The 13,798-nt window shown below is 34.2% G+C and overlaps 2 protein-coding genes across 2 annotated transcripts; both read left to right on the top strand.

Moving 5' to 3' along the window:
* The first annotated feature begins 1,837 nt into the window (after positions 1-1,837).
* On the top strand, positions 1,838-7,632 carry LOC110727821 (zinc finger CCCH domain-containing protein 32-like). The gene is made up of 7 exons (XM_021907387.1): positions 1,838-2,450; positions 2,592-2,734; positions 3,574-3,639; positions 3,740-3,859; positions 3,974-4,264; positions 4,359-4,667; positions 6,802-7,632. Exons 1-7 carry the CDS (start codon positions 2,378-2,380, stop codon positions 7,168-7,170), a joined length of 1,371 nt encoding a protein of 456 aa, XP_021763079.1. The 5' UTR covers positions 1,838-2,377; the 3' UTR covers positions 7,171-7,632.
* A 557-nt stretch (positions 7,633-8,189) lies between these two features.
* On the top strand, positions 8,190-9,398 carry LOC110728262 (F-box protein CPR30-like). The gene has a single exon (XM_021907937.1). The coding sequence runs from the start codon at positions 8,190-8,192 to the stop codon at positions 9,396-9,398; it is 1,209 nt and encodes a 402-aa protein (XP_021763629.1).
* The last annotated feature ends 4,400 nt before the right edge of the window (positions 9,399-13,798 follow it).

The raw sequence follows: 13,798 nt of genomic DNA on the forward strand, positions 1-13,798 counted from the left end.
TTTTGTCGGAATTATTTCGAACCCAAATCACTTAATTGTCCTTTTTAACAATGATATGACATGTATAAAAAAATAAAAATAAAATTAAAAAAATTAGTATGTCTACTTGTCTAGCTCAATAGACTGACATTTAATGCTCTCACCATAAAGATACGGAGTACTACAAGTACCATTTTTACAACTTTACCCCCACTCAAACTCCCCATCTACCCAAAAAACCAGGGGTAAATCAGTAAATTAACATCCTCAAACGTCGGTACTACGGATCTCCTATAATTATTTTTAAAAATATTTGATTTTCAGGTGCGCGTTATATTAAATGCCAAAACAACTCCCACAATTTCACGCTCTTTCCCACGCTTTGGCGGGTATCTTATTCTATTATATTGCCAACAAACAAACAAACAGTCTAAACCATTTTATTCATTTTTCTGTTTCTTCCTTTAATTTAATTAATTGTTTTATAAAAAGGGAACATTAATTAATTGAGCCTGTGAGATTGACTGATTTGTGTTTGTTGACGCAATTTTGTAAGTAATAGGAGAATCATATACTATGATAAAAATATCATATGATTTTGATTAAATTAATCTATAGAATAGTTACACTAGCTTATGTGGTGGCCAACTTTTGAGTCCTTTTCAGACATGAATAACATTAGTCAAACCAGAATTTAATTTTTTTTCCCTTTTAAAATTTTTCATTTTTTGATGGAAGAACTTATTATTATGACAAGTAATGTCAATTTCTTTTTATTATTTTCGAAATTTGGTAAAGGTATCCTATGTCTCTATACATTTTAAATTTTGTTGTCTATGAATTTTTTTTTACTAATATACAAGTATTTTTTTAATTTTTACACTGAAAAAATTGATAAATCAATGGTTTTAGAAATGGTATGGGTACTAAACGTAATTGAATAATAAAAAAAAAAAATCATAGGATATATAATAATGTAATCTTAAATTGATTTATGAGTTTTATGACAAAAGATTGTGTCCTTATTTGGCAAATGGCTGTTGGTTGTTGGCTATCGTCGGTTTAATTTAGTTGGTTTAATTAGCTGTTAACATTGTATTGGTTGTTTGACTTTAACCATTAGTTATATACAAATATGTTTGATAAAATCAGCGTGTAGTAATTGATTGTAGTGTTTACACTTTCAACTTAGTCGATCATGCAACCATGCACATTGCACACACACATCAATTCTACCTATGAGATCACTTTCTGTTTTTTCTGATAAAGGTATGACAATAAATAATAATATCCAAAAATAATCTCATTAGATTTTAATGTCCAATATAGTAAAACAAATAATAAAAAAATCTATTTGATTTCAAAAATTAATTTCATTAGATTTTTCTTAATAATACAACCTCTTTCTTTTTTTTGGTCCAAATGATGGCAATGCAAATGGTTTGAGAGATTTGAACATGGCACTTATGGATCATACACAAATCCTTATTCTTAAATCTTAAGTATTACTTGCAGATGTCATTGGTTCTTATTCCATCATGAGACGTGTAAACTATTATCGGAGTACAATATGATCTAATAAAGCCTAATTGGCTTCAACCCAATCTAATTTAATTTCATGAACTCCAACCACATTTAATAAATCTAAGAGAAGAAATCCAACCTTCATTAAAATTAAAATTAAAATTAAAATTAAAATTGAACAACTCGAATCTAGATATGTCAAAAATTGCACAATCTGACCAAGAGTAACATCATCCCGCAAAATGATTAAATATGACTCAATTTCAAACTAAATTCAACCCGACTTGATTCAACCAAATTCCGATACAATTATTCGAATTGACACCTCTACGGCTTTACCCTTTACCAAAGCGAAGCCATAAAGCGAGTTTCATAAAGGAAAAAGGCAAAAAAAGAAAAGGAATTAACAAAGGGGGGGACCAAAGAGCTTACACACTACGAGTAAGTAAACCACACTCACTCCAATTTTAGTCCGTACTACTACTACTCAACTACTGATCTCCTTCAGAAAACTGAGAGAAAGAGAAAACACAAACAACTGCTGCAAATTCTCAGAAAACCCAAAATTAAAAAAAAAACCCCAAAAAAAAAAAAAAAAACCAAAAAAAAAGAAAATAAAAAAAAGACAGCATTCCATTTCCCGCATCTCCTCTTTCTCTCTCCTCTTTTTTTGTGAATGATCACTCTGACAGTAGCCAAACCCCCATTATTTCTCTTAATTCCTCTCTAATTTTACACTATTCTTCTTCAATTTTTGGGGAAAAAATTATCACGTTTTTTTATTTTCTTCTTTTTGTGTAGAATTATTTTTAAAAACCCAAAAAAAATAGACCCAGAATTCTCGATTTTTCAGTAGAAAAAAAAGGGGGGAAAAATGGAGATGTATGGAAGAAATCAGGGTTCCAAGGTGGATCCGCCAGCTGAATGGGGGGAAACTGGACTCGAAGGTAATACAATAAAACCCCTCATTTTTAATTTTGATTTTGTTTTGGTATTTTCTTGAAATTTTTGGATGATTTTATATCTAGGGTTTTGTAATGTTGTTGGTTAATTGAATGATTTGTGATATATTGTTGATGGAAATGTAGAGTCTATGTGGAGATTGGGTCTTTCGGGTCGAGAGACGTACCCGGAACGGCCTGGTGTATCTGATTGTGTCTATTACATGCGTACTGGGTTCTGTGGATTCGGTACCCGTTGTCGTTACAATCATCCTCGTGATCGTGCCGCGGTGAGCCCCCTTTGTGTTTTTAATTGTATATTTTGTTGGATTTTGTGTGCAATTTGAGCTGCATTATGTGTTCTGATTTTGGAAATGGGGTTTAATGAGTAATGTGGTGTTGAATTGTGGGCTGGTTTTGTAGTGATCTTATGAATTTCGAGCTTTTTTGAATATTTGAGTGTATTTATTATGGGATTTTAGAGAGAATTTAGTTTACCACATGATCGGATTAAAAGAGATTGTTAGTGGAATATTTTCCTTTAGAGTACCGTAGATTGTGTTGAATGCTGGAGGATTTTCGTTTGTGCTGAGAAAGGCAATGCCTTTCCGGTCAAGGGTGTAGCTAAGACACAATGGTGGATCAAGGGGTGCATAGTAATTCATTTGGTAAAAACTTAGAATGATACGAGTGGTGAAATGGGGTTGTTTGAATGTTACGTGTGGATAAAGAATAGATATAAGTAATGGGCTTTTCAAGACTTGAACTTGTGACCTTGAAATTCCAAATGTGTGTTCTAATCACGAGGCCACTAGCAATCAATGTAACCTCAATGAAGTCTTTAGTTCTTATAATAATTTAAGTGGATTACATACACACTCTTTTATATGTGGATTCACCACTGCTAAGAAAGATGTCATTTCATTTGCGGTTTTGTGCACATTTGACCTCCCTTTACCTTGCTATAGATGGAGGCATAATGAAGGTGTGGGAACAATGTGCAGCTTGCTTATTGTTCTGTTTTCTGAGTTTATTATATGATCAGAAAACTTTGATGTGAAATTAATGTGTAAGAGACACAAGTACGTTTAATTCTTTCTTCTAGTAATTTGGGTTCAATATTGTCCAGGCTGTTGCGGCTGCAAGATTAGTTGGAGGAGAGTACCCTGAACGTCCTGGTGAACCTATATGCCAGGTGAGATGTTAGTATGTTACTTTATATTCAATGTTTTCAGTTACGGAGTTTCTTAATGCTTTATGCAAATAATATATTAGTACTATTTCCCCTCGTGCAGTATTATCTAAAGACTGGAACTTGTAAATTTGGCACTACTTGCAAGTTTAATCATCCACGAAATGCTGGTGGATCATTGACTAATGCGCCACTAAATATCCATGGTTACCCACTACGACCGGTTTGTACTTATCCGTTCTGCTTGCATTCAAATTGTATTCATGTGTTTACTTCTTCTAGTCTTCTTTTACAATGTTGAAAAGTAGCACTTATGATGTGTTTCTATTCTCGATAGGGTGAGAAAGAATGCTCCTATTATTTGAAAACGGGGCAGTGCAAATTTGGGATAACTTGTAAATTCCATCATCCTCAACCAGCTGGCATGTCAATGCCTGCAGCTGCACCTCCATTTTATCCGACGGTGCAGCCTCCTTCAGTTCCTATACCTGAACCAGCAGCTGGGTCATCCCCTAGCTATAGGGTAGCTAGGCCTCCTCTTGTACCTGGTTCTTATGTTCCAGGGTCTTATGGTCCTGTGCTTCTTTCTCCTGGAGTTGTTCCCATGCCAGGCTGGGGTTCTTATTCGGTAAGTCTTTAATATTGTCTAGTAGCATGAGTTACTGGGAAGCAGTTAATAAACTCTTGGCCTCTTGGGTGATCCATCGGCTTAATTGCTGCAGGGGCCTGTAAGTCCCGTTTTATCGCCTGGTGGTCAACCTGCTGCTGGAGGAGCTTCTGTATATGGAGTGACCACACTATCACCTTCTACACCTGGTCTAGCTGGATCTTATGCTCCTCTTCCATCTTCTGCTGGGAAGTCAGTCACAGAACATAAGTTTCCAGAGAGACCAGGTGAACCTGAGTGTCAATACTATTTGAAGACTGGGAGTTGTAAATTTGGTGCCTCTTGTAGATATCATCATCCACCAGACCGGGGTGCGTCTGCTGCAGCCTGTTTCCTTGGGCCTCTGGGTCTGCCCCTACGTCCGGTAAGCTTGATCTTGAGCTACTTTTATATCTGTTAATTATTTCTGTTTTAGGGAGTATAATGATTCTTTCTAGTCCCTTTTTAATTGTTATGTACATTGTTGATTTTGATGCTTAACACCTGATAAATTTAAGGACTAAATATTCATATTGATCCATGACAATAATGTTTAGTTCACAATCAACTATTTGCTATTGCAGCATGATATGATGGTTAAAATATTAAAATACTGAGCATCTTAAATTAAGGATATAGACTTTCTGGTTGCTATATTAACCTTTTCCCAAGTTTGAGAAAATAATTGCTCAGCAATTACTACGCAGCCTATATTGTCCCCCCCCCCCCCCCTCTTCTCTTTTCCTTTTAAAAAATTCAATAAAAATGGCTGTGTACCCAACATATATAACTTACTTGAATGTGCCTGGACTTGGATCATTTCATTTTAAATTTTACTGGATGTCAAACCCTCTCCTTTTGTTCATTTGATGGTCCATTTATAATTTACATCCTCCTAAAGGTTATTATGATCTTGCCATTTTTACAACTGCCTGGCATTTGAAGATGTGTCTTCCACATAATATTCTATGATGAAGTATATTGGTATTGTCAATGAATTTATATCACCCAGTCCTGCATGCAATAGAAGCTTTACAGGTGTCTCTATATCTGAAGGGACATTCTTTCCTCTTAGACAACCACAAACCATAGGTAGCTATTAGAACTTCTGTTCTTTACTCCAGTCCTGAAATGAATGTATTTTTTTATATGCCTGAAAACATCTGGGCTAGCCTACCTCACTCGTTCCAAAATTCTCAAATTAGTCTCGTCAAAAACCTCTATTATAGCATGACACGTGCATCAGGTGATATCTCTAATTGATCTTGTCATAAGTGGTCACTTGATGTTTCATTGATATTGTAATTCCTTGGCGATTGCAGTAATTATCAACAAGATGCAAACAACATCATATTGGAAATGTGGCTCTGATGTAGATGTCATGCATTTTTAGAGGATTTATGAACCTTTTATCACTAACTTTTGAGGAATTTGCTGAACTTGGATAAAATAATAATAAATTTTTTGCAAAACTAATGTATCATTTGTTCATTTGAAAAATATGTTCAATGGGGGAGTTCCTCTATGAAGTAATATTCCTTGTGAAGTTAACTCACCAGAATGTGTATCAAAGACGTGTTGGCAACATAGGAAATGCATGATCTAAGATTTTTTATTTTTATCTGCCAGCCATGTTGCTAGAACTTCATGGATTTCTAGTCAGCGACATGCCAACCCCTAGGCTTTCGTGTACAGACAATTGGTCAGCTAAATGTATCATCTTCCCCTTCCCCAGTCCACATCACTAGTCACAAGAATTTATTTGATATAAGAGTGAATGGATCACCTACCTACCCACGTGAAAGGAGTTCAGATACGGTACTTCATTGAAGTAAAAGTAGCGAAGAAAATTGTCACTCCAATTTTCTTTCATCCTATTGATCAACCTATGTTAAAAAAGTCTCACTTACAATGTACTTTCACTTCCCACATGATACTTGTTAATGGAAAAAACATGTAAAAGTTTGTTGCTGAGATGTCTCTGTTATTTGTACAAGTTTTGCTGAACGTTGCCATTATGCCATATAGTTATGTGATTACCCTGGTATGTTTGGTATGCATGCTGGGCATGATGAGTTACTCCAAAACTTCTGAGTTCATTTGTTTTAAGCACCCATGCCAGCCATGTTGCTAGAACTTCATGGATTTCTAGTCAGCGACATGCCAACCCCTAGGCTTTCGTGTACAGACAATTGGTCAGCTAAATGTATCATCTTCCCCTTCCCCAGTCCACATCACTAGTCCCAACTACACACTTGGAGACCTAAAAATGAGAAGGGAAAAAGTCCCAACTACACACTTGGAGACCTAAAAATGAGAAGGGAAAAAAAATTAATTCTGAAGCTCTAATGCTTGAAGTTAATGCAAATTTTTAAGTGAAGCTGCATACTTGCACTCTATGTGGCTTACAATTTCTGTTTGGACATGCACCATTTATTATATGTTTTTGATTCATTTTGTTTTTTTTTTTTTTAATATAATACACTTTAAGGATGACTTGTTATCTTTTATTTGAACAGGGTACACAACCTTGCACCTTCTACATGCAAAATGGATACTGCAAATTTGGGCCCACATGTAAGTTTGATCACCCTGTGGGTATGATGAAATATAGTCCATCAGCTTCATCTCTTGCTGAGACACCAATTGCGCCCTATTTGAGTGGACCTCCATTAGTTACTTTGCCTCTTTCGCCATCATCTACAGAGCTCCTTCCAGAACATGCTTTAGGGTCACAGAGGGATTTACAATCAAATAGAACACTGTCATCCGGTAGCTCTTCTGTTGGTTTAACCTCGTCTAACGTCCAACAATCTGGCCAAGGTCCTGCACTATTAAGCAGTAGCAGAAGCATAGGAGAAGACGATGAAGTTCGTCACTCAAGCTAAAGTACATTCTTGATGCCATTCTCTTTTATTGTCAAGACCTTAAAGCAGCACATACCAAGCCACCCATCCACCATTGTCTCAGTTATATAATATATATATATATCGTATATAGCTTGCAAGTCATCTATCCTAAGTGACTTCTATTGTTGTCAAGTTCAGGTAATTACAGCCCTATCGAATACCTCCCACTTTAGGACTGAAATATAATCCTTACTGTTGATAATAGCTTTCAAATATGTTCAGAACTTCAGAATGCATAATAAATTAAGGTAGCAAATAGCTTTGTGGACTCATGTCACCGCTATTTGGTAATAATTCAACGGAAGCGTGCTCTGTAGCCCTAGTTGCTATGCTTCCCTGTGAGACTACTCCTTTTGCCAGACATTGTTAGACATTCTGTAAATTTGATTACTCTTGTGAAGTTATTTTTCCATGCTAGTTGTATTTGAGCTCTAATTTTTTTCCAAGGATTTTGTGTAATATTTTGCATAAAGCGTCCTGCGTGGATACCCCAAGGTAATGCATAATTATTGGTAATGGAAAATATTAAAGAACATCATGTTCGCGAATGAATGATGCATTACTTTGGACATTATACAGTACAGCCCCATATCATATTACATTTGTACGTTGCCATCTGCTTATTCCACTTCTCTGTAGCTCTTTTTCTTTTGATTTTTTTATACTCCCATATTAATTATTGGGAAGGTTTAGTTGAAACTTTGGTTAGAATAACAAGATATTGAACTTCTCAATTTAATACGAAAAAGTACTGCATATATATGTTAGGATAGTATATGAGATTATATGATTTGCATTGCATTTATTTGTATAGTTGGTATAATATTTCTATAATCTATCTTTTTTTCATTTATTTCTTTTTAAGATATTGCTCAATTTTTTGTAAAATAAAAAATTATGAAACTAATAATGGAGATGGAGTTATATATAATGAATTCAATCGATTATTATCAGTTATTTACTGATACTCTCCTTCGTAAGAAAAAGAAAATATCAAGATGGTCAAAAAATCCTATCTATCTCTTGAATTGGCAATTCCGGAAGACATTATAATTCCCCATATCCTAATGAAACTACCCGTTAGATCACTCCTTTGTTTGAAGTGTGTTTCCAAATACTTCAAAACCCTAATATCAAGTCCGGAATTTATTAACTTTCACCTCCGTACCCTAAATTCATCGTCCGATGATGAAAAACTTTATATTCTCCAGTCATACTATCATTGTCTCTACTCTTTGGATTCAACTTCCTTATCATCTTCCTCACCTGTTGAACGACTCAAACTCCGTTATCCTCAAAAACAAGGTGGACGTAGTGTTATATACTACAAATTAATAGGATCTTGCAATGGCTTGCATTGTGTTCAATCGGATGAAGGATTTTACTTAGATTACGTTGTATTCAATCCATCTACTGGGGTTTACAAGAAAATAGGGTTTCACTTTGTGGATATAGATCTTCCGATCAATGGACTATTTTTGGTACATTCTGGATTTGGTTTCGATAATGTTAGTAACGATTACAAGATTGTTATGTTAGTATCAACATGTTGTGGTTCCAACCCGTCGTCGTGTCAAATATTTGTTTACAGCTTGATGGCCAATTCCTGGAGAGCTTTGGACATCCACTTTAACTACTATCAGAGTTTAAAGAATGACCCGGCTGCAGTGATTGATAAACATCTATTTCATTTCCTATTCAATGAAGGTGTGGTTGGTTGTTTCGACATTCAGACTGAACAATGGAGCAAATTCGAGTTGCCTACTTTCATTAATAGAGATGATAAATTATTTTGGGAGTTGGGTGTTTTCGAAGGTTGCTTGTATATAATGGTACATGATTTGGTTGCGGTAGAATTCCTCGATTTTGATACGAACTATGAAGTTTGGGTGATGAAAGAGTACAAGGTGAAAGAATCATGGAGTAAAATTACAAGCGTATGGAATCAAGAATTGTGGCCAAAGGAAAGGAAATTTATTAATGATAGTATTTCGCCTCTTAAATACTCTGACAAATTAAGAGATGACCAGATTTTGTTTTGGAATGAGTATAATTCTACGTTTATATATTACAATATCGAATCTAAATTACCAAATATAGTCGAAATCAATGGTGTGGTTTCTACTGAATCCAAAGCTTATTTTTGTCACGAAACCCTTGTTACCATTCCCGGTGGTAAACAACTTCGAGGAGTTTTGAGAAAATAACGAACGAAAAGGGAGATTGGGTATGTCTATGATCAAGCATTTTCCAATTTAACTGAGTCGTCTTATATTTTTAGTTTAGTTTTAGTATCTTGTTTTGACTTTCATTAGTAATTAGATTGATTATTACTCCTATTATTTTTCTCAAGAATCTTCATTAGTATTTTCTTTTATATCATGTTTGTTTAATTGATTGTGATTTTTTTTAAAGGAGGCTTATTTATACTGATATTGAAATTATGTAGCTTTTTTTTTTGTGCGTTGGTGATGCTCATATGGTTGATAAAAGTTTAAGATACACTTTTTGAATTCAATGTTAAATACGGTCATAAATTCTTTTTGATTATCAAAATTTTTTGTTAATTAAAACTATGTACACCTATCAACAAGAAATGTTCAACCCATGACCAAAATTTTTTGGTTTAGGTTAACCCAATGAGCTTTGAACATTTATTTTATTTAATTTAGTTTTTGCTAATTTTTTATTTTAATGTATTAAATCGAATATTTCCACCAACATTATTATTAGTCATTACATGTCTACTAGATAGCAAATCGTCACAAAAACACATCAATACCTAACTAATTAATTTTGTATCAATGATATATTTTAAATTTGATATATAAATTATATTAAAAATTTGTCTTAAAATTCAATAAATAACCCGAGCATCGCACGGGGCACAAAACTAGTTTTCTATATATTACATATTATAATTTTATCGGTTATAAAACTCTATACAACAATTTTATCTTAAAAAACCTATCCAAAAATTGCTTACTTAATTTCAAATGTGTCACAATAATACCTATTTTTTGCCTACGTGGCACGACACTTGGCGAAAAACTCTGATGCCAAATGTCGCTGTCTCGTGACTTGGCTGCGAGATCATCTTTATATATTAGTGATATGATATGATTTGACTTTTTTCCCCTTTTTTCTTTTAGTCGGTTGTGTTAATTGTAAAGTAATTACTTGGTTTCTTTTAATAATGTAGATTAATGGAAGGTAGAGTGGAAGATCTCCTTACAAATCTTTGTAAAAATAATAAAAAAAATAAAAAAAGTATCATGTCTTTTTATTTCTTTTTATTTTGCATTTGAATTGTATTATAATTCTACTAATATTGTATGCCCGGGTTGAATTTTAAAATAATTTTTTGATTCCAATACCAACTCTTTAACATATACTTTTTTATATATTTATTTTTTTTTTTAATTTTTTTTATTACATGTACTTCATTGATACAAATCATATTTTATAAGAAACATAACATTTACAATTAACACTAAGCCCGATCCATTTAACTAGTTATGTAATGTTATGTCGACCCGTTTAATTAAACGAGTCAAAAACCCTCAGACTCGCTTTTTACGTGTTCAGTTGGTGTCATGTCACTTTTGCTACCTCAAACAACATTCATTTCTGACAAATTTTCTTTGTTGTAAGGGTCTGTTCACATTTACTTAATTTCAGTTCAGTTCAGCTCCAATCAAATCAGTTCAGTTCAGTTCAACTCCAATCAGTTCAGTTCAGTTCAACTCCAATCGGTTCAGTTCAGTTCAGCTCCTAATTTTCCTTTCTCATAAAATATTAATTTCAGCTCAGTTCAGTTCAGCTCAGTTCAATAAATGTGAACAGGCCCTAACAGAGTGTTTGGATAATAATTTAGGAAGGAAAGGGAGGGTGGAGGAAAGAAGGGAAGGGAGAAAAATATCAGTTCCCCTTGTTTGGACAAGGGAGAAGAGAAAGGAAAGGTAACATGAGGCTTATTGTGTTGCAGATTTGCAGGTTTATTTACAGACTGGCAGTTATAAGCATGAGTAAATATTTAATAATAATGCAAAACCCAGCAAAATTCGATCAACAACTCAAATTTATCGGCAAATATACTGATTGAAACATCAAATTGAACAAAAAAAGGGGGAAATGATCAATCGAAAAGCAAAATTCCATCAAAATCAGACTAGAAACTCCATCAAAAAGAAGAAAAGAAGGGGAAAATGATCAATTGAAAAGCGAAATTCCATCAAAATCGAACTAGAAATCCCAACAAATACATTTTGAATTAGAAAATCTAACAAATTCGAAGTAGAAAATACAATCTATAAACCCTAGTTTCAAATTAGGGGAAATCTGAGAGAAAATCAATGGGCTAAAGTAAGGATAAATTGGTCTTTTCATGTTTTTCAGGTTTTTTGATTCATTTTCCTTCCAAATCTTTCCAATTTTGGAGAGATTTGATTCTTAAACACTGAAACAAAAAATTTCCTTCCATTCCCTCCCCTCCATTTCCCTCACCTCCACAAATTGGTATCCAAACAGTGGAAATTGCTCCCTTTGCTTTCCCTTCTCTTCTTTTCCCTCCCTTTCCATCTATCCAAACAAGCTGTAAGGCTTTGTTTAGTTCACCTTATTTTTACTTATTTCAAAAAAAAAAAGTTCATATCAGAAAAAATAAGTTCAGATCATCATTTTATGTTGTGCAGTTTTTATCGCTAAATATCTTTAATTTCATATTGAAAAAAATTTATGAAAATCACATATTAATAAAATACACATTTTTACGAATCTAACAAGACCCGCTTGATACTTTTTTTCGTATAGATTATCGTATATTTAACATCAAAGTTTGGTCAAATCTAACATTCAGATCATATCAGACCAGATCAAATCAGAATAGATCAAATAAATTCAAATAAGCAAAAATAGGTGAACCAAACAAGCCCTAAATTCCATTGAACAAAGACCAAAACACTCCTAAATTCTTCCAAGTTCCACACCATAACGACTCCTCCCATACATCAATCATAATACAATTTACAGCTCAAAGTCAGATTCTTTATCAAATATATGAACTTTCGGGTAAATTATCAACAAACAACCTGGGTATTCAATAAACAAAAATTACTAATTGAAAATTTTACATTGTTACTAGGACGACTAACGTGCACCGTCATAGCTAGCTATTAGGGGTGTCAATTCGGTTAAACAGTTCGGGTTTGGGTTGGGTTTATCAGTTTTGGGTTATAACGGGTCGGTTTATAACGGATTGAAATAATAAGCGGGTCGGTTTGGGTCGGCTTTGAAAATTATCGGGTCAGTTCGGTTTGGTTTTTTTAATTGCAGTTTCTATTCGGATCGGGTCCTTATCGGGTCGGGTTCTAGTCGGTTCGGGTCATAATCAATTTGGGTTGAACTGGGTCGGTTTGAAAACGGGTTTAGCCCATTTAATGTGGGTTTCGGTTAAAAACAGTTCGGGTCTTAATCAGGACGGGTCGTAATTGGTTCGGGTCATAATCAGTTTGGGTTTAACTGGGTCGGTTCGAAAATGGGTTTCGGTTCAAAATAGATCGGGTGAAATCGGGTCCAACCATTATTGTTTCGGTTATAATCGGTTTAGATTGAACTTAGTTGGTTTGAAAACGAGTTTACCCAATTTGAAACGGGTTTCTAATCAAAATCATATCGGGTTAAAATTGAGTCGGATGATTATCGAGTCGAATTAGTCAGATAATGGGTAGGAACGAGTCATGTTATAATCAAGTCAAGTCATAAATAAGTTGGGTTTATCGAGTAGTGGGTTGAAACAAATTAGATCATAAACATATTGGGTAACAGGTTGTAAATGACTCAGTCATAACGGGTTACGGGTTTTAAACGGTTTGGTCATAACGGGCTACGGGTCGTAAACGGTTCGGTCACAACAGGTTACGGATTATAACCGGTTCGGTCACAACGGGTTACGGGTTGGAACGATTTAGGTTTATCGGATTTTTATCGGGTTTTAACGGTTTTCGGTTTAAAACAGGTCGGGTTACTATCGAGTTTAAACGTAATCGGTTTGGGTTGCTTTCAGTTTCGGGTTGTAACGGTTTGGCTTGATAACGGGTCGGGTTAGTAACGGTTTGCACAAATTCGGTTTAGTTCAGTTTTGGTTTGGAAAAAAATTGGGTCGGGTCAGTTTTCGGTTTCCAAAAAACGGGTTTTAAACAGTTCAGTTTCTTTTCGGATCGGTTCGAAACAGTCGGGTTTAACGGTTCGGGTCAGAAACTGACAGCTCTACTAGCTATGTATGAGGAACTTTTTTTATTTGATCTCATATCACAAATTTAGTTATTGGCAATAATATTTATGTGAATAAACATGTAAACAAATTTTCAGGGGTATATATGTTGGCACAATATTATTAAAAGTTAAAAAATAGAGACAAGTAATATTGAGGAGGATAATAAGTAAATTAACATTTTAAAGTATATTATAAGATAAAGATAACCGATTCAAGACTAAGGGGTGCTTTAAACTTGAAGAAAGAACAATAAAATCGGTCTGGGTACGAAATATATAACATAGATAAGTAGATCGTGATCCGTGAACGTCGGGCAAAAAATATGCAAATAGG

This window comes from Chenopodium quinoa, unplaced genomic scaffold (assembly GCF_001683475.1).
Source record: "Chenopodium quinoa cultivar QQ74 unplaced genomic scaffold, ASM168347v1, whole genome shotgun sequence".
In the NCBI taxonomy this organism is placed as follows: Eukaryota; Viridiplantae; Streptophyta; class Magnoliopsida; order Caryophyllales; family Amaranthaceae; genus Chenopodium; species Chenopodium quinoa.